This window comes from Larimichthys crocea, chromosome VI (genome assembly GCF_000972845.2).
Source record: "Larimichthys crocea isolate SSNF chromosome VI, L_crocea_2.0, whole genome shotgun sequence".
Taxonomy (NCBI): Eukaryota; Metazoa; Chordata; class Actinopteri; family Sciaenidae; genus Larimichthys; species Larimichthys crocea.
In genome coordinates this window covers 1,254,387-1,280,736 of record NC_040016.1, presented here as the reverse complement: position 1 = coordinate 1,280,736, position 26,350 = coordinate 1,254,387, and the positions used below count along the sequence as shown (strand labels likewise).

Below are 26,350 nucleotides of genomic sequence, written 5' to 3'. Positions count from 1 at the left end.
ACATTAAGAGTGTCTTAAAATGATAAGTGAAGTACATCTGATTATTAAGAAGACAATACATGACTCCAATTATTGTGTAAAATAAATTCATTTTATTTATTTATTTATTTTTTGCTTAAATGTCGGTCAAATTATTGTACTGTAGGTGGAGAGAAAGTCTGAACATGAACCACACAGGAGAAACGAAAACGAAACGAAAGAAACCATTTAATCATCATGTGCATTATTAACATTATATCAATACTGTCATATCACAACACCCCTTTGGTGGTTTGTGCTTTACGCCTAATAATTTACCAGTTATTGAAGTGTTTTTTGTTGTTGTTTTTTTTTTTAGCCAGGCTGTTTTTGCATAGTTGTTGCATATTTAGTGGTGTAATTGTTCGGAACTAGCTCACCCGGTTTGCATTGTTAGTTTTATTGGCAGACACTCAAGGAGTTCACGCCTGGCTTCTGCTGTGTCACAATGAAAAGTGCAATACTGTGAGAAGCACTGTGGTGGTGTTAACAGCCAAGGGACCCACGTGTGATAGTATAGTATAGTAATAGTAGGCTTGTCGGGGGCCGTGTTGTCCCTCATCCTCCCAGAAGAGGGAACTAGAGGGACTAAAATAGACCATGGTCGTCTTCTGGTGTAGTCGGATCTCCGTATTGCAGCTCCCGGTGAGCCTCTGGACGAAAACAGAACGACCACGGTATGAGGTTTCAGATTTTTTTCTGTCTGTGAATGAAAGATCATAGTCAGTCTCACAGCATCTCTAAATTTGAGAACTGACTCATAGTAACTGTAATACCTGTTTTCAATAAGTCCTGTTATTTTTGTACTTTATGAAGTCTAAGAACTGTAGGAGTCCAGGAACAGCTTCCTCCCCCTCTTGGCTATCTTCTGAGGAATTATAAAAAGAAAAATAACCTTTGGTCTCTTAAGTAAATATTTGAAGAAGACAAAGGAATTCAAACAATGTTCAGTACAAATCTTGTAGATATGTTTGTTTGAGTAAAAGCCCATGAGCTCACACAGTACTAATACTAAACCACAATAAGTCACACATAAAATAACCTCTGTATGTATGTGTCTTACACAATTGTTAGACTATTAAGGCCTCTCACATACTATCCGTTTGTTAAACAGATTTGTTAACAAAAAATATTTGCATCATTTTATTATTAATGCTTTAAGGAGAAAACTATGTTATGATACACCTCACTACTTAACAGATTGGTTTATTGATTGTTTATTATCTTACATCAAGGGTGAATATTAAATTCATTTACTCAAGTTTTTACTTCAGTACATTTTTAAGGTACCTTCTTGAATATTTAAATTGAGTGAAGCTTAAAAGTTTTACTCCACTACATTTTAATCAACACTAAACTCCACTAGTTTTAAATCCTGCATTAAACTATAATTAATCCAACTGCATATTATATACCTAAATAAAATAAAATAAAGTAGTACCTTACACTGAGACCAGTACAAGGTAATGGACGAAAACTGCATTACAAAGTGAACTGTCTCAAACAGTGCATTCACCCAAAAAGAGAAACACATTACAAATGGTACAAAACAGTACAATGGGTGCAGTAAAAGCAGGATATGAGCAAGATATTTGGTTAGAAATTTAACGGTCTGGCGGCATTGAGGACGACGCTGTCCCGAACCTGTTGGCTCTGGAAAAAATACTTTGGTAATGTTTTCCAGAGGGTAGAAGACTGCATAGTTTGTGGCTTAGGATGAGTGTGGTCTTGGATGATTCTGTAGGCCTCCTTCAAATGCCTCCTATGGTAAATGTCCTAGAGGGTTGGGCATTTATTGCCTGTGAGAAACTGCTGTTTACATCACCTGCTCCACAGCTTTACAGTCCAGGGGTGGTGCAGCTTGTCCATCACACAGTGATGCATCTGAGAACAATAAATTTAACAATGGGTTTAGATGCACTGAGATCATCTGAAGATTCTTAAACCTCTGTTGACAAGTAGAAATCTGCTCTATATGCCTAACATATTTTAAACTAAAACTAAAAGAATTTATATTTATTTATATAAGAAACCTATTATTTCTTACTGTGTGTCTATATATCCTACTGTTCAAGTGGATGTTCAGAAATCAGCCAAAGAATAATCAGATTTTCTTTGTTCCTTCATAAAAGTGACTGAGTGACAATGGCTGTGGTGTCATTTTCAAATGGATGAAAGCAGGCCTGTGATATGCCACACAGTTATGTGTGATCAGGGAGTACTAGCATGGCCCTGAGTGCCGACAATGAGTGAAATGGAAGTGCAAATCTTCACCACCAGTGGTCTGCTTGTCACTAAGTCCAGGTTTTAGCACATGGAGGTGCTCAGAAGTGGTCCCTGAGGATGAGAAGAGGTATATCAAATGTTGTGCTGGGTTCTCACATGCACACACTTCTATTCTATTTTTTTTAGGCAAGCTGCAGACTGTCTCGATTGCCTGGGGGAAGTGAGTCTTTGTGGGTTTTGACTGGCAGCCTGAGGAATCCCATGATGACAGGTGACAAGTGGAACAGGGTGGTAGTCCCTCAGGCAGGATATCGTGGGTTTCATAGGCATAACATAAATGCATGCTATATTGCACTGAAACATTATAAACTAAAGCAGGGAAAGATTGAGTCTATCCAGTAGGACATCTGACAGCTGATCAGCACATGCTCTGAGAAGCTCTGCAGAGATGCTCTCAGGTGCTTTAAATGGGTTGGTGCACCTGAGGGCTCTGCTTACCGTACCTTTGGACACAGTGAGTGCTCACAGACATACCGTGATTTTGATACCGTGAACAGTTCAGCTTGTTTTGTAGGGAGGTCAATGTGACGCACCTTTAGTGGCTCTGTAACTTTGTCAGTGACAAAGTCCAGAAATATTTAAGACACATAATGTTTGATCATGTTTTCATTTATTTATTGGAGATATTAAGTTGTTTACTGCTATGTTTCTTAACTTATCAGATGTGCCAGTACTTGATGAAGCTTGGTGTGGGTGTGTCTAATATTAAAACCAAGATAAAGCCTTGTAAAATCTTATTATAATATGTGCTATAATATGTTCAGCATTATAGTTTTGTTCAATGAACAATCCGATTTCACCAGCATGACATGTTTTATGTCTGTTAGACTTCACTCCGCACAATACGTCACTTCAGCAAATTATTATCTTTAATGTTCCAGTTCATCGTGTTGTGGCCAGAATGACAACATCATAATGCACCATAATGGACCAATGTTCCCCATAACCATAAATGCATCTCCTCTAAATCTGCAGCCACATCACTGCTTGGATCTGCATACTAATATGTGTGTTCAGCTACACTGGTCTTTTGCACCATAAAACAGCCTAAAGTCAAATATGTCCGTCCTTAAGGCATGTGCCAGTATGTGCTCTGTTACTATGTGAGATATTTATGTCTCTGCAACACTGCCACGAATACTAATTCCCATAGTTTTAGTGGGTCAAGTGTTTCTGATTTATGATTTCCACTCTCCTGGTTTCCAGACAGCAAGCCAGCTCACTGTGAAGGGCCGGAGCGTCTGAGGACACAAAATGGCTGGACCAGGATACATGTCTGACATGGGTGTTGTGAAGCCAAATAAATCCCCATTAGCTGAACGACTTGATCCACCGCTGGTGCCAGACTTGGAGACCATCCAAGCCACAGGACAAGGATCAACTCTCTATGAGCATAAACCTAACACCCACACACTTTACTACTAGTTACTGCACATGAATCAACAGTTAATAAGCTCATGACACATGTCTAAGGAGCTAGAGGGCTCAGGATATGCTGATTCTGAGGTTAAGCCTGAATACAAAACCGGACATAACTAGTAGCTGACATTGAACTTTGCACATGCATGCTTGGGTTTCATGGTGTGGCCCTAATTGTTGAGTAGTCTGTACTCTTTAACCACACAATGGGTACAAAATGTATTAGAGTCTGATGTGGATGGGGCTGGAATATTTAGGGAATGTTTGTTGTGAAAATACTTGTCATGGAGGCAAGGCAGTGCTGGCAGGAGATTTAGAAAGCTGACAAGCAGTGTACAACAGACTAGCTCTAGCACTGTGCTGACTGTTAGATTAATGCAGGGGATGAATGGAGGGCTTGTGAGAGTGCAAAAAACCTGATACACATTTGATAAACAGAAGAGCTTGTTCATACATTTTGTAAATTGTGAGAGGGGTGAGCGCAATAAACTTTGGTTTCATCTTACATCCTTTTGGTTATTGCTATAATCTGTTTGGCAATGGCTCATTATCTGTTTAAGCACTGCTGGGCGCATTGCTGTTTCCTGTTTTCATCTATTTCTTTTCACCACCTTTCTATATAATTTCCAGATAGAACAAACAGATCAGATAGGAGATAGTATAGACAATAGATTTGTTGTATTTTAAAGAGTAAAATGTTTTTGTAAAATCTATTTATTTATTTATTTATTTTTGTTTAAAAAAACGTGTATCTAGGTCTTGTAAAACGTCAGAAAATACTGTGTAATGCCCAGAAAGTGGCTTTTTAATATCAATCATTTCACTCCACAATCTGTACACTTTCATCTCTTGTTTTCAGACTGCAGCAGAAGTAAAGAAAGACCAGTTCGAAGAGGATATACGGCACCGGATGGGGCCCTCCTCTCTTTCCCTCTCCCATTCGTATCTGTCGCCTTTACTGTGTTTACATTATAGACACACCCCTGACCTTCACCCAGCACCCCCTCCGCTGGCCCCACACATACACACCTACACACACACACACGATCATCGTCATCATCATTAAACATCACCACATACCAGAGTTCCTATGTGCACACAACTGTGAATGAACAAATATAATTTAAATAGACTAAATAAGTGTTTGTTTTTTTCTTGGTCAAGTGCAGAAATATCAGCAATATTTACCCAGTGTGGTCGTGTAGTGGAGTTGTTTAATCGTCTATTTTTAGCATACTCGGCCATCTCTCATGCATTGCAAATGTATGGCAAGATCGCCATGCAGCGGAATTGCTTCCCAGCCTACCACTGTACTGCAGAGTAGACACACCCCTCTGATACACACGCCTCACTGCACACATTTGCAGAGTGTCAAAGAAAAACTGGAGCAAAATGCGTAAAATTAAAGATTTACGCGCAGACGGGGCTCGTGTTATTATTTAGGATGTGTGAAATCGATGGCGATGGTCTTAAATGGCTTATTTACGTTTCAGATGTAGAGCTCAAAGCCTGTAGCTGCACAACAAAGAGACTTCGGTGCAAGAGATAAACACGACCTCGACAGGACGGTTTCCACTTCACCACACCGTCTCTAAATGTTAGCGCGGCAGTCCCTGCACCGCGTGCCCGTTGATTCAGAGATCAGTGGCAAAACGATGTTGCTTTAAACCTCACGCGGTCAAAGTTGTTTACCTCTTCGTTACCTCTGACGTCACGACACACCCCTGTTTGAGGGGGCGGATCTCCGCCGTACGGGCACCGGAACCGACCAAACAGGAGCAGGCTGGGCCAAAATGTCACCAATCAGAGCGCGGGAGACACGCCGAGCCCACATGTGATTGGTTAGCGAAGGGGCTGGGGGGGAAATCCCTCTTTCCCGTAGAGGTCCTGAAGAGGGGGCGGTGCATAACAAAAAGTAATGGCCATCTAGCGTTATTTGGGTCCTGAAGAAGGAGGGGTATTTCTCGTCGGACTAGCGTGATTGAGTTTTCTTCATGTTAGCGCGTATGTTTTTCCGTCATTGACACCAAGGAGAGCCTCAAACGGTTTTTTTTTTCCCCGTTGGACGCCCGTTGGCCACGGTCGCAAAACGGTTAACTGCCGAACTTGGAGCCGCGTTTTAGGGTTAACGCAGCAGCTAGCCACGCTAACGTTAGCTACTACCAGCGCCGCGGTGTGAGCCAACGTCTGGAAGGGCGTACGAGTTTGACGTTTTATCCCGCAAGTCTGCTCACATTTCTGAGTTTAGTACAACGCGGTCCTCTCTCTCTCTCTCTCTCGCTCTCTCTTTCTCTTCTCCTCAAACCTAACCCACCCAGTCAACATGGAGGGGACACACTTTGTACGGGCATGAAGACGACGAGAAACGGCGACTGAGGAAAAAAAAAGGGGGGATTAAAAAGCAACTCGGTCTTGATGGGGAAAAGTTGAGCTGAGGTATGAAAGTCGCATGCACGGGAGGAATGCTAAAGTCTCGACTTGAGTTACTGTGTTTTTCTGTTGCTCAAGACCAACACAACAAAACAGGCTCAGCATACTTTCAGTCTGTTGTTTCTCTACGTAACGTGCATTGCCTTGCTGCCTGTTTGATCATCATGAGTGTTTGCTGTTGGAAAAATAATTCAGTGTTACATAAACAGAGCAACTGCAGGTCAGTATAGGCCCACTCAGTGACTTGCGACATGCCATTTTGCTTTTGTATTGAACAGGATTAACAACTTGGGATAAACTGAAGAAAGGTTTCGAGTCTTTCCTATTGTACAAGGGCATGCTAACACCTCAGGTGAGACATTTTTCTTTTTCTTTTTAACTTATACTCACATTATGTATGTAGTAGTCTGCTGTCTGTAATTGTCTATTCACATGTAATTAAGCCCCAACTCATGTTGCTTTGAAGTTGCACAGATTTCATGTGGTTATTGTAGTCTCATGATGTTTATTGAAATACATTAACTTTTGTCAAACGTGTGTAAATAAACAATTTTAGCACAAGCTAAATAATAATGCATTCTTATTAGAAATATTGCAATTGATAAGGCTCTTATACCTGCACACTTTGTGAATGGGGAACTATCAGTACTTATCACTAACTTAACGTGACCTAAATCAGTGATAATGCTTAAACCAAAGGACTTAGGCCTGACTTTATGGGGCGTGTAATGAATCTGTAGGGCTGAATTTACAGTCAGTACAGTCCTTTGGTTATTGTGTGTTTCTCTGATCACATGACAACATTAGAATATACAGTTACAGTGACAATTCCTCCCATAAATTATAAATATGAGCTTGATATTTAGTCGCTTTTTAATAACACAGTGTGGTATCAACATTTGTTTCTATTGTGTTGATAAACACATTATGAAATAGTTGCAGTGATCTCACCTCCTGAATGCAGAATTCAGCCCTCTTGTCATCTAACCTACACAGTTAAAATCTGCCAATCTGTCCGAGCGTTGAAACACACACAATTGCTAGGTAGAATTATTAATATTTGTACAAGTATATTTTTACACCTTGATCACTCAGCGCGCAGAACTGAGCCACTGGCTCATAATGATGTCATTAATTACTATGAGCGTCTTGTCTTTCTTGAGTCTGATATTCAAACAGCCTTCAGCTCTTCTTCTCTCTGTGCTGCTCATAATTTAAAAAGAAAAACTAAAATTTATCTAACAATAAGGGGTTCGATGTATGTTCCTTCCTATTTTCCCAGTGAGCCTAGTGTAATTCTCACACCTATTGATTTCTGTTTATGAAACAGTTTGACGCTTGAACAAATAGCTCTTAGGATGTTGTTTTTATCAGCCCGTTTTTTTAGGGGAAAAAATGAATGCGGTTTCTCGTCTCAACAACTTGGCGGACATGAGATCAACGGTCACATATGTTCTGAATTTTTGAAATGTGGAAATTTACAATAGAACCTGTATTATTTAAATGGACCAAGCATGTTTCAACTTTTGAATACATTCTCAATTCATTCCTCAGTAGGACTGAGCGCTGACCTGCGACAAGAAGCTGCGAAATGGGCATTGTTTGTGTCTTTATTGACTGTAACTGTAGCAGGTTGTTCATGGAAGTGCGTGCTGTGGTAATGGTACAGTCCATTAGATCTCCTGTACAGTGAAATACCCCACCCCTCCCCCCTTCCGTGACTACAGTAATTGGTCTCTTCCTCTCACATGTAACCCTATAGAAAGAAAGAGGCCGCTGTACTTAACTGTATAGACCCACTTGTATGTACTCGGTGCATGCATGCTGTTTGCCACATATGTTCAGTTGCCTTTGAGACTAATGAAGTGTTAACTTCCCCCTAATGTCTTTGGGTCCTCAATTACCTCCCGTGGTTCATAGTTTCTAGGCCAAACACATCACACAGGTAATATTTGTTGTATGTGGAACGCAAATCAAGCTGAAATAATGTCATAGCTTGATATTTAGGACAGTAGATGTATATCTAGATTTTTTTTTTTTTATGAATTCCAGTTTTACAGATTAAATTTAACTATAATTCTATATATTTTTCATCTTTCAATAGTCAACTTTTATATAAAATATTTCCTGAAAAATATTTCCTGAAAAAGAGACAGAATTTTATGGAGGTTATATAACTTTGACTTGTGGGCTATGTGCCTTTGCACCCACCTCACCCACATGTCTGTTGTCTGTCTGGTTCTGTCCAGTTGGCTTTCTGCGTGCGCGACTCTGTGTGCTTGAGAATGTGCATTCTCTGTCAAATTCAGCAAAGACATAAACAGGACTTTTGGTGTGTGTTTGAGTGGGCCTCTCCCTGCCTCGTCTCTTTCCCCTCTCCAGAGTCCAGCAAGGGGCCCAGCATAAGGGGGCAGGCTGCCGTCACTGCCTCTCTCTCCCCTTGCAGGCCAGCACTGGGGCCTGGGCAGGGGGGTGGGTGGGTGGTTGGCGGGGGGGTATAGAGACCATAGGGTTGGACACGGGACATGGGACCCCCCACCCCTTCCACCCCCAGTTTAGCCCATCTTGTGTGGGGCACAGGTCACCTTGTCATGTGCTATTACTGCTGCTGTAACATGCTCCCTGTGATCGTAGGAAAAGAGCATGAGATAGACCTATGGAGGCTGCGGGAGGCAGAATGAGAGAGCGAGGGAGAGGGAAGCGAAGGGACAGGACTGGACTAGTCTGCTCAGCCAGTTGTTTAGCCGCATTACAGACTCAGTTTGTCTACTTTGTTGTTGTAAGGTCCACATTGTCTCTTTTTGTTCATTGTTCTTTTTCCTCTATCTTTTCGCTGCATGTATTGTTTTTTTTTTCCTAAGGAAATTTCTAAACACCAACCAGATTTGAATTAAACTTCCTCAGTCACAAATCCCAGATCATGTTTTCTTTTTAATGGTACTTGTTTTTTTCAGCCCCACCTTCCTCCTCCTTTTTTAATTTTCCCTTTCCACTCTCTTTTCTGCGATCATTGTAATAAGATGTATTTCTATATGTGAATCACAAGCCCATGTATTTTCACTGTAGACCCAGCTCGCTCTGCAGCCGGGGTCATTCCAGATCTGATTTGTTTTATGTCTCTTCTGTACTCGTAGTGACCCAACCCGAGGTATGCAGTAAAACACATCGCCTTATGTTTTCTCCCTTCTCTCTCCAGCCCTCTCCACAACTTCTCCCTGTCTTTTTTCTCTCTCTTTCCTCCTTTAAATCTTTCTCCCACTCTGTCGCTCTTTTTTTTTCCCTCTTTAAGAGAAACTTTTGGCAGCATGGAACAATTTCAGAACCATTTGTGGGATTGCATCATGTGATTGATACAGAGGATGCTCATTGGACTGTCAGAGGGCCTCCTTCTCCCACTCAGGCGTTCCACAGCAATCCCTCTCTTTCTTCCAATGCTGTTATAGGTCTGGATGTGATTCCGACTCTGACTCTTATGTGTTGGGATGTGGTCTGTAAGCTCATTGCTGACATTCTTGGGACGTGATGCCAGAGGTTTTTTATTTCCCGCTTTCCCCTCTCTCTTCTGCACGTCTGTGTGCAGTTAAAATGATCCCTCCTTGAAATGCTGTCTGGATCCTCCTCTTTACCCGCTTTGTTATATCTTGCCTTGTCCTCAATCATGTTTAATATCAATGCCCAGGCACTAATGGTATCACTTAATAAGGTTTGTTAGGCAGTGGGCGTTGGTGGAGGGTGAGTTTTATAATCACTTTGATATTGACTTTGATGAAAGTTAATTTAACATCTGGGCTCGTGTCCAAACCTTTTTCGCAGCTTTCTCACAGCTGAGGTTTCCCTTATGTCATTTGTGTAAGTAACAGAGCACCTGACAAGGAAAACCAATGTCCACTTTCCTGTTTGGTAATCGCATAGTTACACAGTGGTGCAGCTGGAAATGAAATAGCGAGTAGAACAGAAAGAAATAAGCTACCTTATGAGTGCTACTGGACTCTTGCCATGGCCCACCTTGGCACGTATTTCTACAGGAATATTTCACAGCAGTTCAAGTTCACTATAGATACAGTAACTGCAGCAGTAATGCACAAATTCACGACTTACTATGTTACTATGTAAGGATCTAACTCAACATCATCAGCATGAAGTGTTCACACAAGTCTGTACTCTATGTTTCTCAGGTTCACACCATCTGTAGTTGAGACTTTGATTCGCATTGATTGACATCTAATGTCAACTAATTAAAAGGTGCAAATTTGAGGTATCCAGTTGGGACATTGCAGTGCAGATGGTGCAAACAATTTACATTAAATGTGACGCAGTACGTCATTTTCAGTATATTATGTAAAACTTGTTGTGTTTGGATTTTCATTCAATTCCCCCAGAGTTAAATTTAAATTTCACAGGAGTTCATTAATGAATATTTCAACACTGTTTTTTGGTTGTTGTTTTTTGCAGTGTAGGTTATGCTCAGATGATGTTATATGACAAGACGAGTGTTTTTTTCTGACATGTTGATCTTAAGTCAGTCCAGACCACCAAAAGTACCAGACGATTTATCTTTAAAATTGATGACCTATCAACTGTTGAGCATTAAGGCTTCTGCAGACAGCGTCACATCTTAAAATCCAACCTGAGACCAGTTCTAACGTTAACATCCCTGGATTATGAGACACATGCGTGTCATTTCAGCCATGATGTGAATAAATCAAAGGAGGAAAAGATGAGTCACCGCTCCACTGCATGCTAAATAGCACTTGTTCTCCCTCCGCTAGTTTGTTGGGTAAAAAGAAGAGGAAACTCCCTAGCCTCTCCTTCAGCTACACCACTGAAACTGGGGTAATGTCTTTATTTTGCAGCTTTCACCACCCAGTTAAAATGACAAGCTAGAGTCAGTTTGCGGTACTGTGCATAATTACAGCAGGCCTCATCTCTTGCTCATCGGCTACTGCTGCTGTGTCACTCAAGACTCCTGAACTCCAGGCTTTCAGCACACTTCGCTTTTCCTTCCTTTGTCACTTGATTTCTCCATCGATCAATTCTTATGTATGGGTTATTCAGCTACAGAGCAAAAGGTGCTTATTTACACTATGTGGTCAATTCTTATGTTAACTTTTATCTGTAAATAATTGCCACATTGTCAATACTTTAAACAATAAAATACATAAAAGTTTTTAAGGATAATAGAGACTTGTATTATTAAGAATAAATATCAGTCTTTCTCATGGGTACAATATAGTTTACACCCAACAGATTATGTTGGATTAAGTCAACAGTTAAGTGTGTGCACACACACACACACACACACACACACACACAAAGGACACGTTACACTAAAATCAGCCTCCTTTTTTAAAAATGGAAATGAAGAAATGCTAGTAGAAATAAATCATACTAAAAATGTGATTCCGACATGAATAGCAATTTGCTTTTTCCCCTGATACCCAGGATGAGAAGCTGTCGCGGTTGAGACATTTGTTTATATTTAGTCAGTAATTGAAGTGGCTTCTGACTGTGTATTTTTAGCCATCTTTTTAAATCACAAAACTCTAAATCACAGGCTGCTTGTGTTGATTGCTTGTCTCTGTGTCCGCTCCTCATCACCATTTCTCTCTCATACCCACAACAGTCAGGCGGTTATGCTTTGTGACACAGAAAGTCACTATGACAAAGAGGTCACCCCTCCCCTACTGGCTGTATCTATGTATATATCTCTGTCTGTTTTTACTCCATCTCTCCAGCGTCCCCTCTACCCAACTCCTCCCCGGCCTGCTTCTCTCATCCATCCCTCTCTCCTCCTCCACTACTGTCACTGCTCGGCCCTGTGGGCGGGCATTTCCTCTCTCTGGCTGCAAACAGCAAAAGGCCATTCAGTGGATTAGTTCAATGGATGAGAACTCATTTGTTTAGTGAGGTGTAACAGACACACAGCAGAGAGTAAAAACATGCCTACCGTGTAACATATGCACTTCTGCGAAACAGACATTCATTGTAAACAATGTTATTTTTGTGGGGCAGCCGCCCAGCTCAGATAGAAGTTGTTCATGTTCAAGATATTTGTCTCCTTCAGCTGGAGTAAGCTTATTCCTACTCATACTAGTCATGTGGCTGAGGTGAGCAACCTTAATTACCTCAAGTAACTCTCCACTGCACATGGGTTACGTGCAACTTCCACGGTCATTCACTGACTACAATTGTTCGTTGTCCTTCGCTATTTTTTTAATAACTTTTTGACACAGATACTGCATGTCACAATTCATAGCAACTCCAAAGGTGCCTCGTTAAATTTATATAATTGTTGAAATTGTTTAATTTGATGTCACAGGTTTGCTGTCAGTGCAGTACATACAGTACATCATAACATGAAAACATGTACAGAATCTCTGTACCATCGCTTAAAGGTTTTTTTTTAAATGGATGTAACACATACATGGATTCTCAATAAAAGATGTATGTACACGTAATAGTAATAAATCTGTAATGAAGGCCAAAAAGGATAGAAGTAGTCAGATTCAGAAATTGGAGGCAGAATTAAATATTTGATATCCCTGTATGAATTTATATACAATGATTTATAGTGCATAATCACACTGAAATGATAAGCAATTAAGTTTAGGTTTGTTTCCTTATTAAAGAGCCCACTCTTTTATTGAGTAATCAGAAAGTTGGCCATATAACTTAAACAGGAATAACATTAGAAGAAATTCCCGTCCCAAATCTCTAACCTTGTTACCAGTAAAACCAGTGCGTTTTGCATTGTGAATATATAAATTAATAGTAATTAATAATAATAAATTACGACATACTGGTTTGTCAACCTGCAGAAAATAAATGAGCCATTAAAGCCATTATACAGGATCTTTTTAAAAATAAAGCTATCAGTATTTAGGATTTCTCATGCTTTTATAAAGTTGTGAAATGCATTTCTTTTATTGCTCCCATATTTCAGTAGATCATTTAAAATAAAAATCTTAGTATGATTGCTAAATATTTTAGCTTTTTTTTTTTTTTGGATAGAGACAGCTGAAGACAAAGGGCCACAAATTGGATTTGAACCCTGAGCCGCTATGGGGCGGATGCTCTACCAACTGAGCTAATCGAGAAAACACATCCTAATAATATAAAAAAAACTATTAGATGGTGGTTGAAAAGTTTGGTTTGCTGAAGAAAATATAGTACAAGTAAATCTGATGACCAGAAATAGTAAAACACCTATGGAAAAGTCTCAAGCTCCTGCAGTATAGTTCATTTCTCAAAGTCTCCCTGCATGCGCAGTGTGTTCTTGACATCACATTTTTGCCAAAAATATGTTGCTCCTGTTTGCAAGGAGCAACAAATCTGTTTACCACCTGAGAAAGTTTTAGTTCCAATACGTTGGAGTCAATCAACAGTTGTTAGCTCCAAAAGGTTCTGGACCACAAGATGTTAAACTAATACGGTCACTGGCAAAAGCATAATGTCCCTCCTGCTGCAATGCACAATTCAAAACACATGGCAGTGATTGTGTAATTGGTGAAATAATGACAGTCAGCATGCACACACTCGTTTTAGATGCTTCTTATCAAATATTAGCCAGCTGTCACACTGTTTTGTGTTTAGGCTTTATGTGAGTGTAACACACAAGGCATGCGTTATTACTCCAATGACAGATTTAATTGATGCCTAACACCATACACACAATATGTATATCACTCAAGAATGAGACATTGAGTAGAAGCCTAAAGCTGAAAACCTGCTCCCTGGCTTTGCGTCCCTGTGACTGGAATGAGTACAGATCCTGTCTAATAACCTGCTGCATTATTTAGCACTCTCTCAGTACTACTGTGCATTTAGTGTAATGGCCTGTCAAGGCTGAACGCAATCACAGAGGACCGGCTTCACTGATCACTTGGTGATATAGTAAGGTAAATGGGTGTTTTTTCCTATTGGTTCACAGTGAGTGATGAGTGTGAATGCCTGCTGAGATTAGTTTGTCTACATGCAGTTGAACAGATTTTATGGTTTATAAAGGGCTGAGATATTTATACTGGTCAGTGTTGTGTAACATTGTATTATATTATAGCAATTAAGATTTCGTTGCTATTATGTAAAACCTGCCAAAAGGACTGAGTTATATATTTTAACAGGCCATAGACAAAGCACTTTCTCCGTTGGGTACTCTGTTTGCTGGTAACCTGTCTCCTCTCTGAATGTCAGCAGGACACCAGAAGGTCTCATTTATCAGCCTGATCATACAACTTCTCACAAGGCAAAGCTGCAAAACAAATCATTTTTAACAGACATCCCCGATGAGATTGGGAGCACAGGTTGCAAAAAAAGGTTTCGACACCTTCACTGCAAGATCATAATGTCCCAACTGATTCTAAAAACTCATGTTGGATAGATGAATTGGTTATCATGTCCTTTCATTGAATAAGTGACATAGAAGTTGTATTTTTTCATGGAAACAGTCTTATTAAAGAACCATGACACTGCTACCCAGAAAATCTGAAACCCAAATTGCAACAAAACATAATTTTTTATCATTTTAAACCTCTAGTTTAAGCTTTCATATGAACTCCTGGTCAGCAGGGTTACTCACGTTATTAAGGCCACAGGGAGTGTGAGTGTGAGCTGTGCCCATTCATGTTGCATCACCTGGCTGGCAAGTGTTATATAGTAAATAGCCAGGAGGCCTTATCTTGATGTGCCCATGGATAAACCCCATTTGTAACACCATCACGGCGACCCAAAATCTGTTTAATATGATTGATAAGTGCATCTTTTGTAGCCTGGTATGTCATTCTAAGGACCTTTTTGAATTAACATATGTGCTTTACCTTTGCACAGCAAGGCATGTGTAAGTGGGTAGGGAAAGAAAGATGTGCACTGGGAAAATTTGAGAAAACAAGTTTAAGTCACACTCTTGCCCGTTCCGTTACTGGAGCTTAGTTGGTTATTGTAACGAAACGGAACACTGCTGTCTCTATGCAGCACGGCAGCACATATAAATGTACCACTGAATGCATATAGCATCACAAGTTTCTCTGTGGCCTGTTGTATATCAGAATTATTTCCACCTGAAGCCCCTCCACAAACATTTATTGTCAGTTGCTGGCTGTGCATATTGGCTGTATCAGTCTACTGTAACAGTCGTCATATCAGATGTTTCTGGTTGAAGCATCGTGGTGCTTTGATTACAAGATGTCAACATACAGTAGAAGCTGCTGTCCATGATGTCTGCAGCAGTAAGGCAATGACTGGATCCTCTGTTTCCTCTCTTCTTTTGACCCTTTCTTTATTAAGGACTACATGTCCTGCTAATCGAATTCGTCCGAAACAGACTTTGGTTTAAAGGCACACTGTACATATTTATTGTTGTTGATCTAAATAGAAAAACAACAGAAATCATAATAAAATACTTTGTTTTTAATTAGACATGAGTGATGGAGTGATCTGTCAAAACGTTTTAAATTATTCAGCTTGGCCCTTACCTCGTTGGCTGTTGATTTGTGAGCTTGTTGAGGTTTGTATCGGTTTAGCTACCCTCCCCTCCACTCCCCCTGTCCTCCATCTCTCTCCATCATCTCCACTCCGCAGTGGAAGCAAAGAAAAGAATAAGAAAGGAGCTTTGTGAAAAGGACAGTGATTGTTTGTTTATGAGGATGCTAGCCTTGCGGTGACATGCCTTTCTTTTTTCTCCCTCTCACAAGGCTGTTAAGTGAAATAGATACTCTGAGCGCTATTTAATCAAATGTAACCCAGATCCAGCATTTTGGAGTTGAACAAGGGTTTTTCCACTTGATTCATATGGCTCCTGTTCCTTGCCTCCGGACAAAAGCGCTGGAGTTTAGTTCACCTCCAAAGGGGCTTGGATTTGTCCCTGAAGGAAGGGACACTGTTTGGTTGGTATGGAGACAGGTGGAAAGACATGTGCCTCACTTGGTGTAGAGTTTGTACGGCAAGTTTATATAAAGGGAAAAAACGATGACAGTTGAAGTGTTATCACTAAAAAAACTAAATATAATGGAGTCACTTTTAAATGGCCTATGATTTTGTTGTCACATCTTGAAGTGCAACACTGAACAGAAAATATTCTTAAATTTACTTCACATGTTGGGAGTTGGCAGGCTGATTTGTGTGTTTTTTTTTCTCTCTCTTTTTCTTTTGTTTCATGCTGATTGGTGGCAAAGTGAACACTCATATCATCTTTTTTTCTCCCTCTCATTGTTCTTTCTTCTTTTGCCCTTCTCTTTGTTTAGTGATGGAGTCCACGGTTGTGAGTACATCCACTCAGGCCCCTGATGAGTTTGATAGGAACGTGCCGCGGATCTGCGGCGTGTGCGGCGACAAAGCCACCGGCTTCCACTTCAATGCCATGACTTGTGAGGGCTGCAAGGGTTTTTTCAGGTACGCAAATGCATTTCTGAGGTCACAGAACCACTGTAAAACAGACCCAAATTTCCATATTTGTTGTGTACACACACACACACACAACACACCAAGGAGGCCTTGTGTACCAGAACAATAGCTCCTATCATGCACAGGATGCATGTTCAGAGTTATTCACACATGTACACATTAGAGGACAAACACAGGTTTGAACTAGCATATATAAAGGACACCCACACACACACACATTAAAAGTAATTACCACCCACAGTTACATAAGAACACACACAAACCCACTGACAACATTGGAGTTCACAGAGCACAGCAGCAGGTAGAGAATACAAATGAGCTCAGGCCTATAGTTAATGTCTCTGCTGTTGCCTGCTCATTGATAACACATGAGTTTCCAATTTAACTAAAGACAAAACTAAAGTCATGATTTTGTGTGTGTGTGTGTGTCTGTGTTTGATGTATCCTCCCGTTTACGTCTGTTCCTCTCAGCAGTGTTGATATTTAAAGGGAGAGGATGAAAAAGACGGATGTTTTGATAATCTCCTTCCTCGGCTCTCAGCTGGCCCCTGTTTGAACTTTCACCAAGCATGCACATCTGCATGTTTTTGCTCACATCTGTGTATAATTGTTCATACATACATGTCCATCACTGACTAAATCATTATGCTTTGCGTCACCATTTGGCAAGACTTGTCTGTTACCCCTGGATTCCTTGGCACTCGTCCATATTTATGCTGTTTCACTCAGCCCAGGGTTTCAAGGGCAAAAATATTTATCCAGTTCTACCATGATTATTTGTGCAAAACACTTTCAAAGGGCCACAGTACTATATATGTTACATTCACATTCTTTTCACAGAGCTCCATTATCAACATAGTTGCATACATGTCCGGACACATACATCTTTTGTGTTTATAAACTTTCATAACCGTGTATTTTAGCAGACTGTAAAATGTATACAATTTATTTAGGCGCAGCATGAAGCGCAAGGCCGCCTTCACGTGTCCCTTTAACGGCAGTTGCACCATCACCAAGGACAACAGGCGCCACTGCCAGGCATGCCGGCTCAAACGCTGCGTGGACATTGGCATGATGAAAGAGTGTAAGTATGACAGGTGATCCATATATCTTCAGGGCAATGTTTACACTGTGTGATTTATTCTGTGTATTTAAATAGTGGAGTTGTTTAGATTTTCTAGGTTTGGATCCCAGTTTATTATAAATGGTTATCTTAATTAGTATAAATTGCTAGGATAGGACAGTTGGATAAAAAAGGTTTTTGTGAGTATCCATATTTCTCAGATTTATGCCATAGGCTCATCCAAGACCACCTTCCCACTTAAACAAATACGAATAAATGATATAGTAGGTCATAAAAATTAATGATATAACCTACTGTATATAAATTAAATTAAAATCTACTTTTCTTACTTCTTTGTTTTTTTGGATGGATAGTAAAATTTACACAACTGCTGTTTGCATTTTTAGGGGCCTACTGTCCCTCTTGTATATATTATGTAACACTTGGACTGGGGTCAAATATCTGAGGGTCTTTGCCCCCATTAGAGTGTTTACATGTTCTGTTTGAAAAAGCAGAGCCTCCGCACATTGTATACAGCAAGTATACTCCATCTGAAGTTTAAACACCTGCTGTTACGTACAATCTAGCGAAGCCTCTTATTTACACACAGTCTTGTTTATTTTTATGGTCTGTAAATAGCAGGTACATTTTTCCTTGTTTTCTCCTGATATCCGGATATTGTCCAAAGGCGTCTTCCAAGCAAAGGCCTTAAAGCTGAATGTTCTCTCTCTTCTTTCTGGGAATACCATGGCACCGACACTGCGATTTACTGTATGTGAACAGCAGCCAGTGGCATTGCTGGTGCAAAAACAGCAGCATGTTGTTGAGACCCAGCACTCTCTCACTCTCTCTCTCTCTCTCTCTCTCTCTCTCTCTCTCGTCTCGTCTCCTCCCCCTCTCTCTCTCTCTCTCTCTCTCTCTCTCTCTCTCCCTCTCTCTCCCCCCCCCTCCCTCCCTCCCTCTCTTTCGGTCTCTATGAGCTAATTCAGTGGCTAGAACAACAAGGAGCGAACAGAACAAAGACAATACATTCAGTTGTTCAGTGCAGCAGGGGTCTCCATATGGACCCGTCCCCTCCCATTCTCTTCCTCTAGAGAATAACAGCCCCCCCCCCTTCCACCGAGCATTACACTGACATAGCTGTCATCACAATGTAAAACGCAGGTACATTAAAAAGCCTTGAAAGTGGCGTACCGTCAACAAATTTTGATGGTATCTGTATCTGAAACTCATTGTTCCCTGTTTGTTTCCCTGTTTTAACACACTGATTTTTTTGTTCCCTGTTTGTTTCCCTGTTTTAACACACTGATTTTTTTCTTTTTTTAAGTTAATTTTGTGTGTGTGTGTGTGTGTGTGTAATTCTAACACTCTCCGTCTTTGTCTTGTTACACCCTCAGTCATTCTGACAGATGAGGAAGTTCAGAGGAAGAAGGACTTGATTCAGCGGAGGAAGGATGAAGAGGCACAGCGCGAAGCAGAGAGGGAGGCGCGTCGGCCCCGGCTTACTGATGAACAGAGTCAGGTCATCGCCACGCTGGTGGAGGCGCACCACAAAACATATGACGACTCCTACTCTGATTTCTGCCGCTTCAGGGTTTGTCTCATCAACATCACATCAGTGTTTTGCAGCAAGATTTATTTCAGTTTAGTCTTTATTAATAAAAAAACCCCCACAGATTTCATTGGACTTTAAACTGAAAAGAATACAACTGATGTTGTTATGATGATGATAAGATTGGTGGAATAGAGCTCAAAGTTACAAACAGGTGTTCTGGCCTCAGAGTGGAAATAACAGAGGCACCATTCAACATTACAAGTCAGTGCAGCATCAAAATAATAGTAAAGCTGTTATGTCAAGGTAGAAAAGTTACATACTGTTGCTTTAGGTTTGTAGTGCATTAGTAGTAGTGCAACAGCATACTCTCAGCATTTCATTGTTACTCAAATCAAGTTTTGTTTCTGCTTCAGCTTTAGTATATTGTCTGTCAACAACAGTCATGTTTTGTATTGTTTTAGATGCAAATCTCACACATACTGGTTAATTTCTCCTCTGACAGTCTGTGTTGGATTTACCCTCAAACACCTCAGCCCTTTCAGACCTTTAACTTTTTGTGTTGTTGTGCACTCTGTGACATATTTCTATTTCCCCAGAACACAGACACAACCATACTTAAGTCCAGTATAAATTTTTATAATAAGCACTAATTGGTTGGCTGTGTGTTAAAGAAGACCCATTTTTACTGTATAAATGTAAAATATTACAAGATTGCCCTCAGAAGCCAATATCTTGTAATTTTGATTTTTGGTTCCAGACTTATTTAAGAATCCACTGATGTTTTTAAATGTGCCCTTTTCTCCTGTCTAGCCTCCTGTGCGTGAGGGCCCAGTGACACGTAGTGCCAGCAGAGCTGCATCTCTCCACTCCCTCTCTGATGCCTCCTCTGACTCCTTCAGTCACTCTCCAGGTAAGAGATGCACACTCTGGAGGCTTCACTTAAGATCAAATGAAAACTCTCTGGGGTTACAATTAAACCAGTTTGTCCTGCTCAGTTATCCTTGCATAGAAATCACGTACAAACAAATCTTATATTGAAACAGGGGAGAATAAGGCTGTGTCACCTCGCTTCAACTATAACTGACATATTAAAGAAACAAAAACAAGAAACTTTGTTTTGTTTTTACAACTCACAAAATGATATGTATAATTTTGAGAAAAATATCAAAAGAGTTAATACTTTACTTAAGACTGGGCATTTTTCCAGTTCAGCTGTTTGCATGTTGGCTTATACAATCTGTTACGCTGCTTTACCGAGAATGCAGTGGATATTCTGTGAATAACCTATTCCCCTCCCGAGGTACCTGACTCCTACTAGTAAACATTAGTTCATTAAAGCATCCATCACTAATGGAGTGAATACACTGAGGGACACAGTCACATGGCCTACTGCCAACACTCAGTGGAGACAAATGACTCCAAGCTTTCATCTCACACCTACTGACCTGACGCTTGTGCATTTTCAGATGATTCTTTCTATCAACAAGCCCCCTCTGTTTCATGATTTCTCTCAGTTCTCTCAGCAAAGAGTATGTCTATTCACAGAGAGATGTGTGTGACATTGTGTATGACCATTTTTCTCTCCCTTCTTTTTCCCCCTCTGCTCTGCTTTCCTCATCTTGCTGACTGCAGAGTCGGTAGACACCAAAATGAACTTCAACAACCTGCTGATGATGTACCAAGAACAGGGCAGCAGCCCTAACTCCAGTGAGGAGGAGGGCTCCAGCTTCTCCATGCTGCCCCACCTGGCTGACCTGGTCTCCTATAGCATCCAGAAGGTTATTGGCTTTGCCAAGATGATCCCTGGGTTCAGGTATGCATGTGTGCAGTAGAGAGCCTCATTCTATCTGTTTGTCATAGCTTTGACTCTGTCACTCTGCAATAGTTTTTAAAAGCTGATCTTAGCTGGAAAACAAACATGCCTTATCTGGAGAATTTGTCTCCTCGGCCTGTAGACTGCTAAAAAAAACACACAAAAAAAAAACCAGGATCTTGCCAAATTCAAAATGGCTAATATAAATTGGCAAGAAAACATGTTTTTTAGCAGAAATTTAGCTTTATAATAATGATAAGAGTTGCCAATTAAATCCTTGCCTGTTGTTGAGGAGGAGGAGAGGATACATGTTTTCTGAGCTTCTCTGTACTTTCAATTTAAATGATTTTCCATAAAATAGGCCCTGATTATATCAGTAAGTGATCAAGTCTGGTAAAATCAAATATTTTCCTAAACAAAAATGTACAGACTGAACTTTCAGAGGTCCCCCTCGTGTATTTTTATTTACATGTCTCTGAGTGACTTTTTACCCAAATGTGTGGCGAAGACTTTGTACATCTACTTGTTTTCCTGCCGATTAATCGATATTGTGCCACAGTGATGGCTGTGGTCTAAAGGCCGTAGATTGCTAAGAGACTGTGCATGATATTACAGATAGCTGACACGCTCACACTGTGTGGAAAATCATTTATGTTGTGTTGTTCCTTCACTAGAACACGAGGTTATACATTTGCCACAGTCGTGTTGTTTGTGTGAGGTTCAGCCCTCTGAGTGTGTTGAGCAGGTGATTGACTAACCATAGAGGAAGACACTCCTCCTTGTATTGAGCAATCACTTGTTTGTCTTTCAGGTACACCCTGAGGTTTTCTATCTGCAGATCACACATTCTTTACAAGCATGTGATTGACCTATTACAAGAATTACTGCTTTTTTGTTTACAAGTTTGAAATGACACAAGGTCGATACTTAAGAGATATGACAGAGACTAAAATATCCTCACCTTGAAAATAGAATATATAAGAATAAGAAGGATCGTATAGAATCGATAGAAAGAATAGTATATTTGTGGAAGACACAAGCCAGCACATTATGTGACAGTAAAGGTAAAGTTAAGATGGCTGGCCAAGGCCTTTTTATTGTTTCTTCCCCACGTTCCACACATGGCAATTGTTGCCTTTCAGCGTGTTTGTCTCTCAGTGTGTTGACAGAGACGAACGCTCAGTGTCTCGGGGGTCACCCCAAAGTCAAGGCTAAAACGAGCTGGGGCCTGTATTTCCTGAAAGTTCCCACTGGCAGCGAGTGATGGACGTGGTCGGATTACCATTGGAATGTTTGTCCACTTATGATCTGCTGCCTAAGCCCTGAATAACACCCCAGACCTCCCCTAAAGATGTGCAGGTTTCAGCGCACGTCTCCTGCTGGTTCAGTAGCTTCATTTTATAAACATTTGAAGACATTTCATAACATTACTAGTTGCAGGATTTAGCTATAACAGTGGTGCTGTCTGAAACGGCTTCAGTTTGACTTATGTTTATCAAATGAGTTTTCCATACACAGGGACCCGTCACAGCAGGAGGAAGCAAACAGAAAATCCTGTTTGGATGGTTTTTTTCTCTCTGCACCGCTGGGATCTGATAAACCCTGAAAACTTGAGTAACCTTTTAACCATAGACAGTAAACCAGTGATAAGCAAATTCCTTTGAAATTAATTATACTAACACACATAAACATGAATGACAACATGGACAGGTAGTGGATTTATCTTTACCTGTTGCTGTATCAGTTCCCTGTCAGATTGAACATGATCAACACTAGCTGACTGTCAATAGTATTGTTTCTTTTTTGATACAAGGTGTTTAAAATGTCATGTTCTCCATCATTTATACCTTCAGTAGTATTTTAAAGTACCGGTTATTAAAAATAATTATCTCCACCACGTTCTCTTCCTCATGTGTGGTCTACTGACAATCACACAGCTCTGGGGCAGAAACACGGAGGCAACACTGAACACACCTGGTTGGTGCCAGTATCATTCAGAGAGCAGATATAAGTAGTTTAAAATTTTGACATAAGAAATAACCTACTCAAAATATTGTACTTAAATAAAAGTTACAACCCACCCCAGTTACACGGTCATTCTGTGGGAAACAGCTAGTCCTCAATATGTGTTCAGTTACGACTAGGTGTAATAAAAATTATCATCTTATTTTGTGTGCCTATGGCTTATTTTTCTTTTTGCCGTGGTACTGAAAGCAGTATCAAGTATCGTTTTTCAATACTAGTATTATATCGAAGTTCAAAAGTCTGATATCATGACAACCTTAATCCGCAGCACCGGATTATTTGACAACTATCAGATTTATAGTGGTTCACTGACTTAGAAGGCGATATTTTTCCCTTGCAGGGAGCTGACTGCAGAGGACCAGATTGCTCTGCTCAAGTCCAGTGCCATTGAAGTGATCATGCTGCGCTCAAATCAGAGCTTCAACCTGGAAGATATGTCCTGGAGCTGTGGTGGTCCCGACTTTAAATACCAGATCAGTGACGTCACCAAAGGTCAGTCGAAGCGCAGCCACGTGTACAGTTTGAGTGGTGCAAAGACAAGCTGGTGTTGAGGGCTAAGTATATGAATGCTCACAAGACGAGCGTAAGTTACACATTAACACTTGAAGGAAGCAGCCTAGCGTACAGGAGGCAACTGGATCATTAGTGTGGGAGTACAGATACGGTTACTGGCAGTGGCCCGTACACACACCCAAAGGAATAGGATGCTAAAGCACGTTTTTCTGCAAAACCAGTCTTACATATCTGCAAGAAGCCCCTGTGGGCATGGCTTTCATTTGCCTTTCAAACAAGACCCCTCTCTCTAGGATCAACCAAAGAATGTCACTCCTGACCTTCTCACCACACAAAACAACCACTGTCTGGACCAGGAGAAGCAGCGCTGTTGTGCTTCTTAAAATATCACTGAATAGTTGACATGAACATGACCGGAATACAAATGTGTTTTCGGAAAGAAAAAACTCTTTTCCACGTGAGCTTTCAGATCCCTTCTGCCTCTTATTTCACAGTCACACTTCAGGAACATTTTCATAGGAAGTGACAGTTTAGTGCATAATTAAAAATAGTTTTTACACCTTTTAATACTTGAAAACATTTTTCCAAAAAATAAATAAAATTGATAAATGTATTTAAATGTATTTTTTTATTTAATTAAAATGTATTAATATAAAAAAGATTGTGGTGCTAACAAATGGAAATTTTAGTGTTTAGAAAGCATTGAAGTTCAGTTATGATCATCAATTAAATTTTGATGGCTTCTTATTTATGAAGAAAAAGATACAGACTACATAAAAATACTCCTCTGGTAAATTGTGTGCACACTGATCTGAATTCAATCTTTCTAATTTAAAGAAATTCTCAGTCATTAATTCTTAGAAAAAAACAAACCAGCATGAAAGGAAAAAAAAGTCCTCTCCAGAGATGATTCCAACAGGCGACATGAAATATTAATGTGTAAGAGGGATGGTAACGTTCCCCAGGGGGCGTTTCCTCTGTGATATAATGCGGAGCTGGTTCCGTGTGCTGCACAGACAGTAATGATATGTTGCGTCCTCTATAGCGGGCCACACTTTGGAGCTGTTGGAGCCACTGGTGAAGTTCCAGGTGGGATTGAAGAAGCTGAACCTGCAAGAGGAGGAACATGTGCTGCTGATGGCCATCTGCCTGCTTTCTCCAGGTACTGTAGGCCTGAGCGTGTGGAGCAGGGGATGTATAGAACGGGCAGCATGAATTGTTCATGAGGGATCTCGTTTGCTTCTTTTTTTTTTTTCCATAGTGGTACTATACATACATACATACATACATACATACATACATACATACATACATTTATTCATTCACCTTAAACTTTTGAATCATTGTTGTCACTTGACAAAAATCATATTGAGGTGTGACTTTATGCTTCTTGAAGGGTTTCATGCCTCCCGTGCACATTAGCTGAACACATTTGTGTGTGTGGTGTGTGTGAAGATACAGCACATATATTACACATGTATAGTTATGCATGCAAGTAAGCATGTGTAACTAAGTGGATATTTGCATTCCTTTGTGTATATAAGGTACCTCATTAACAATGCAGAGATGTGCTCGTTCTGATCTAAAATTAGCAAGCCACCTGATCAGAATGGTAAAAATAAAAGCACGTATATCATACAGTTTAATGGTTGATTTACAGTTTTGTTTTCTGGGCTAATCCTTAGCTTTTTCATTAGTGTCTTAATTTAAATCGTTGCTATTTAGCTTGTGTAACAACCATAAATATCTTAAGACTCTCCTCTCCGGCAGACCGCCCAGGTGTGCAGGATCACGCAAGGATCGAAGCCCTCCAAGACCGACTGTCAGAGACCCTGCAGGCCTACATCCAGCTTCACCACCCAGGAGGACGACTGCTTTACGCCAAGATGATCCAGAAGCTGGCCGACCTGCGCAGCCTCAACGAGGAGCACTCCAAACAGTACCGCTCACTCTCCTTCCAGCCGGAGCACAGTATGCAGCTCACCCCGCTGGTGTTGGAGGTGTTCGGCAGCGAGGTCTCCTAGAGGCAGCCGCTGAAACCTCAAGTAGTGGATTGAGACAAAAATGTAGGGAAAGAAAGCTAAATGGAGGTGTGGAGTGCAGACCGAAAGTGGCGTGTGTGTTTTGTGTGTACGTATGTATGTGACTGTGTATGCGCATGTGTTGGGTGTGTGGTTTCATGTGCGTCTTGTCTGAAGAAGTTTATCTCGGCATAAGGCTGAGGTTGTATGGAGAGCAAGAAGATGTTAAGAGAGACAGGAAGAAAGCTTCATATAAAACAAATTAAACTACACATACATCTTCTGCCTATATACAGTATTTTGTCTGTATTTAAATCAACCAACAGCTGCTTCAAATGCCTGGACATTTTGTGTGTGTGTGTACGTGACATGCACACACCAACATAACATACTCGTTATTCATTTAGCCATTCAGTTGAGCTACCTCTTGGTTTTACTGGGGTTGTTTTATATTTACATCACCTATGTGAAACAGTAACTTTTACACGGAACAATTTAGATACAGTACGGTTGACATTTCAGTTTTATCTGTGCAAAAGCAGTGCCTGCACATTACTTTGAATTTTTTTGATGTGTCAGAAAATCCTTTTTATTTTTTTGTTTTTGTTTCATCTGCTTCTCTCCAAGGCAGCATACGTATACGAGTGTGTATACAAATCAAACACATGCCTTTCACCTTCCACCAAAGGTATGGTCAACTCCTTTCTCAAAAAGCTTCCAGTACCTAAAAATAACCTTGCTGCTCCATGGCTCGTTTCACGCATGCGGCCACTCTGCATGCTAGCAAGTTGTTAGACCAGCCTCACAGCCTA

General features: G+C 40.5%; 1 protein-coding gene and 2 long non-coding RNA genes across 4 annotated transcripts; 2 read left to right on the top strand and 1 right to left on the bottom strand.

The window, feature by feature from the left end:
* Window positions 1-621: 621 nt before the first annotated feature.
* On the top strand, window positions 622-4,319 carry LOC109142523 (uncharacterized). Its single transcript, XR_002042994.2, has 3 exons — window positions 622-695; window positions 2,431-2,515; window positions 3,511-4,319. It is a non-coding gene; the product is annotated as an uncharacterized LOC109142523 (long non-coding RNA).
* Window positions 632-5,517, bottom strand: LOC113745860 (uncharacterized). The gene is made up of 3 exons (XR_003462462.1): window positions 5,416-5,517; window positions 795-886; window positions 632-721 (listed from the first exon to the last, which is right to left on the bottom strand). It is a non-coding gene; the product is annotated as an uncharacterized LOC113745860 (long non-coding RNA).
* On the top strand, window positions 5,451-25,827 carry LOC104937510 (vitamin D3 receptor B). 2 transcript variants are annotated; one of them, XM_027279324.1, is made up of 10 exons: window positions 5,451-5,564; window positions 6,432-6,505; window positions 16,389-16,536; window positions 17,502-17,632; window positions 19,009-19,205; window positions 19,977-20,076; window positions 20,799-20,979; window positions 23,345-23,496; window positions 24,563-24,679; window positions 25,288-25,827. In XM_027279324.1, exons 3-10 carry the CDS (start codon window positions 16,391-16,393, stop codon window positions 25,539-25,541), a joined length of 1,278 nt encoding a protein of 425 aa, XP_027135125.1. In that variant the 5' UTR covers window positions 5,451-5,564; window positions 6,432-6,505; window positions 16,389-16,390; the 3' UTR covers window positions 25,542-25,827. The 2 variants fall into 2 exon arrangements, with proteins under 2 accessions (XP_027135125.1, XP_010752086.1); XM_010753784.3 differs by lacking the exon at window positions 5,451-5,564 and adding an exon at window positions 5,576-6,159.
* The last annotated feature ends 523 nt before the right edge of the window (window positions 25,828-26,350 follow it).

What these genes read in the sequence shown, in the direction of transcription:
- LOC104937510 (XM_027279324.1), top strand. Translation starts at nt 16,391, where the DNA reads ATGGAGTCCACGGTTGTGAGTACATCCACTCAGGCCCCTGATGAGTTT. An exon ending in CTGATTTCTGCCGCTTCAGG is followed by an intron (nt 19,206 to 19,976) that starts GTTTGTCTCATC and finishes TCTCCTGTCTAG; the next exon opens with CCTCCTGTGCGTGAGGGCCC. An exon ending in AAGATGATCCCTGGGTTCAG is followed by an intron (nt 20,980 to 23,344) that starts GTATGCATGTGT and finishes TTTCCCTTGCAG; the next exon opens with GGAGCTGACTGCAGAGGACC.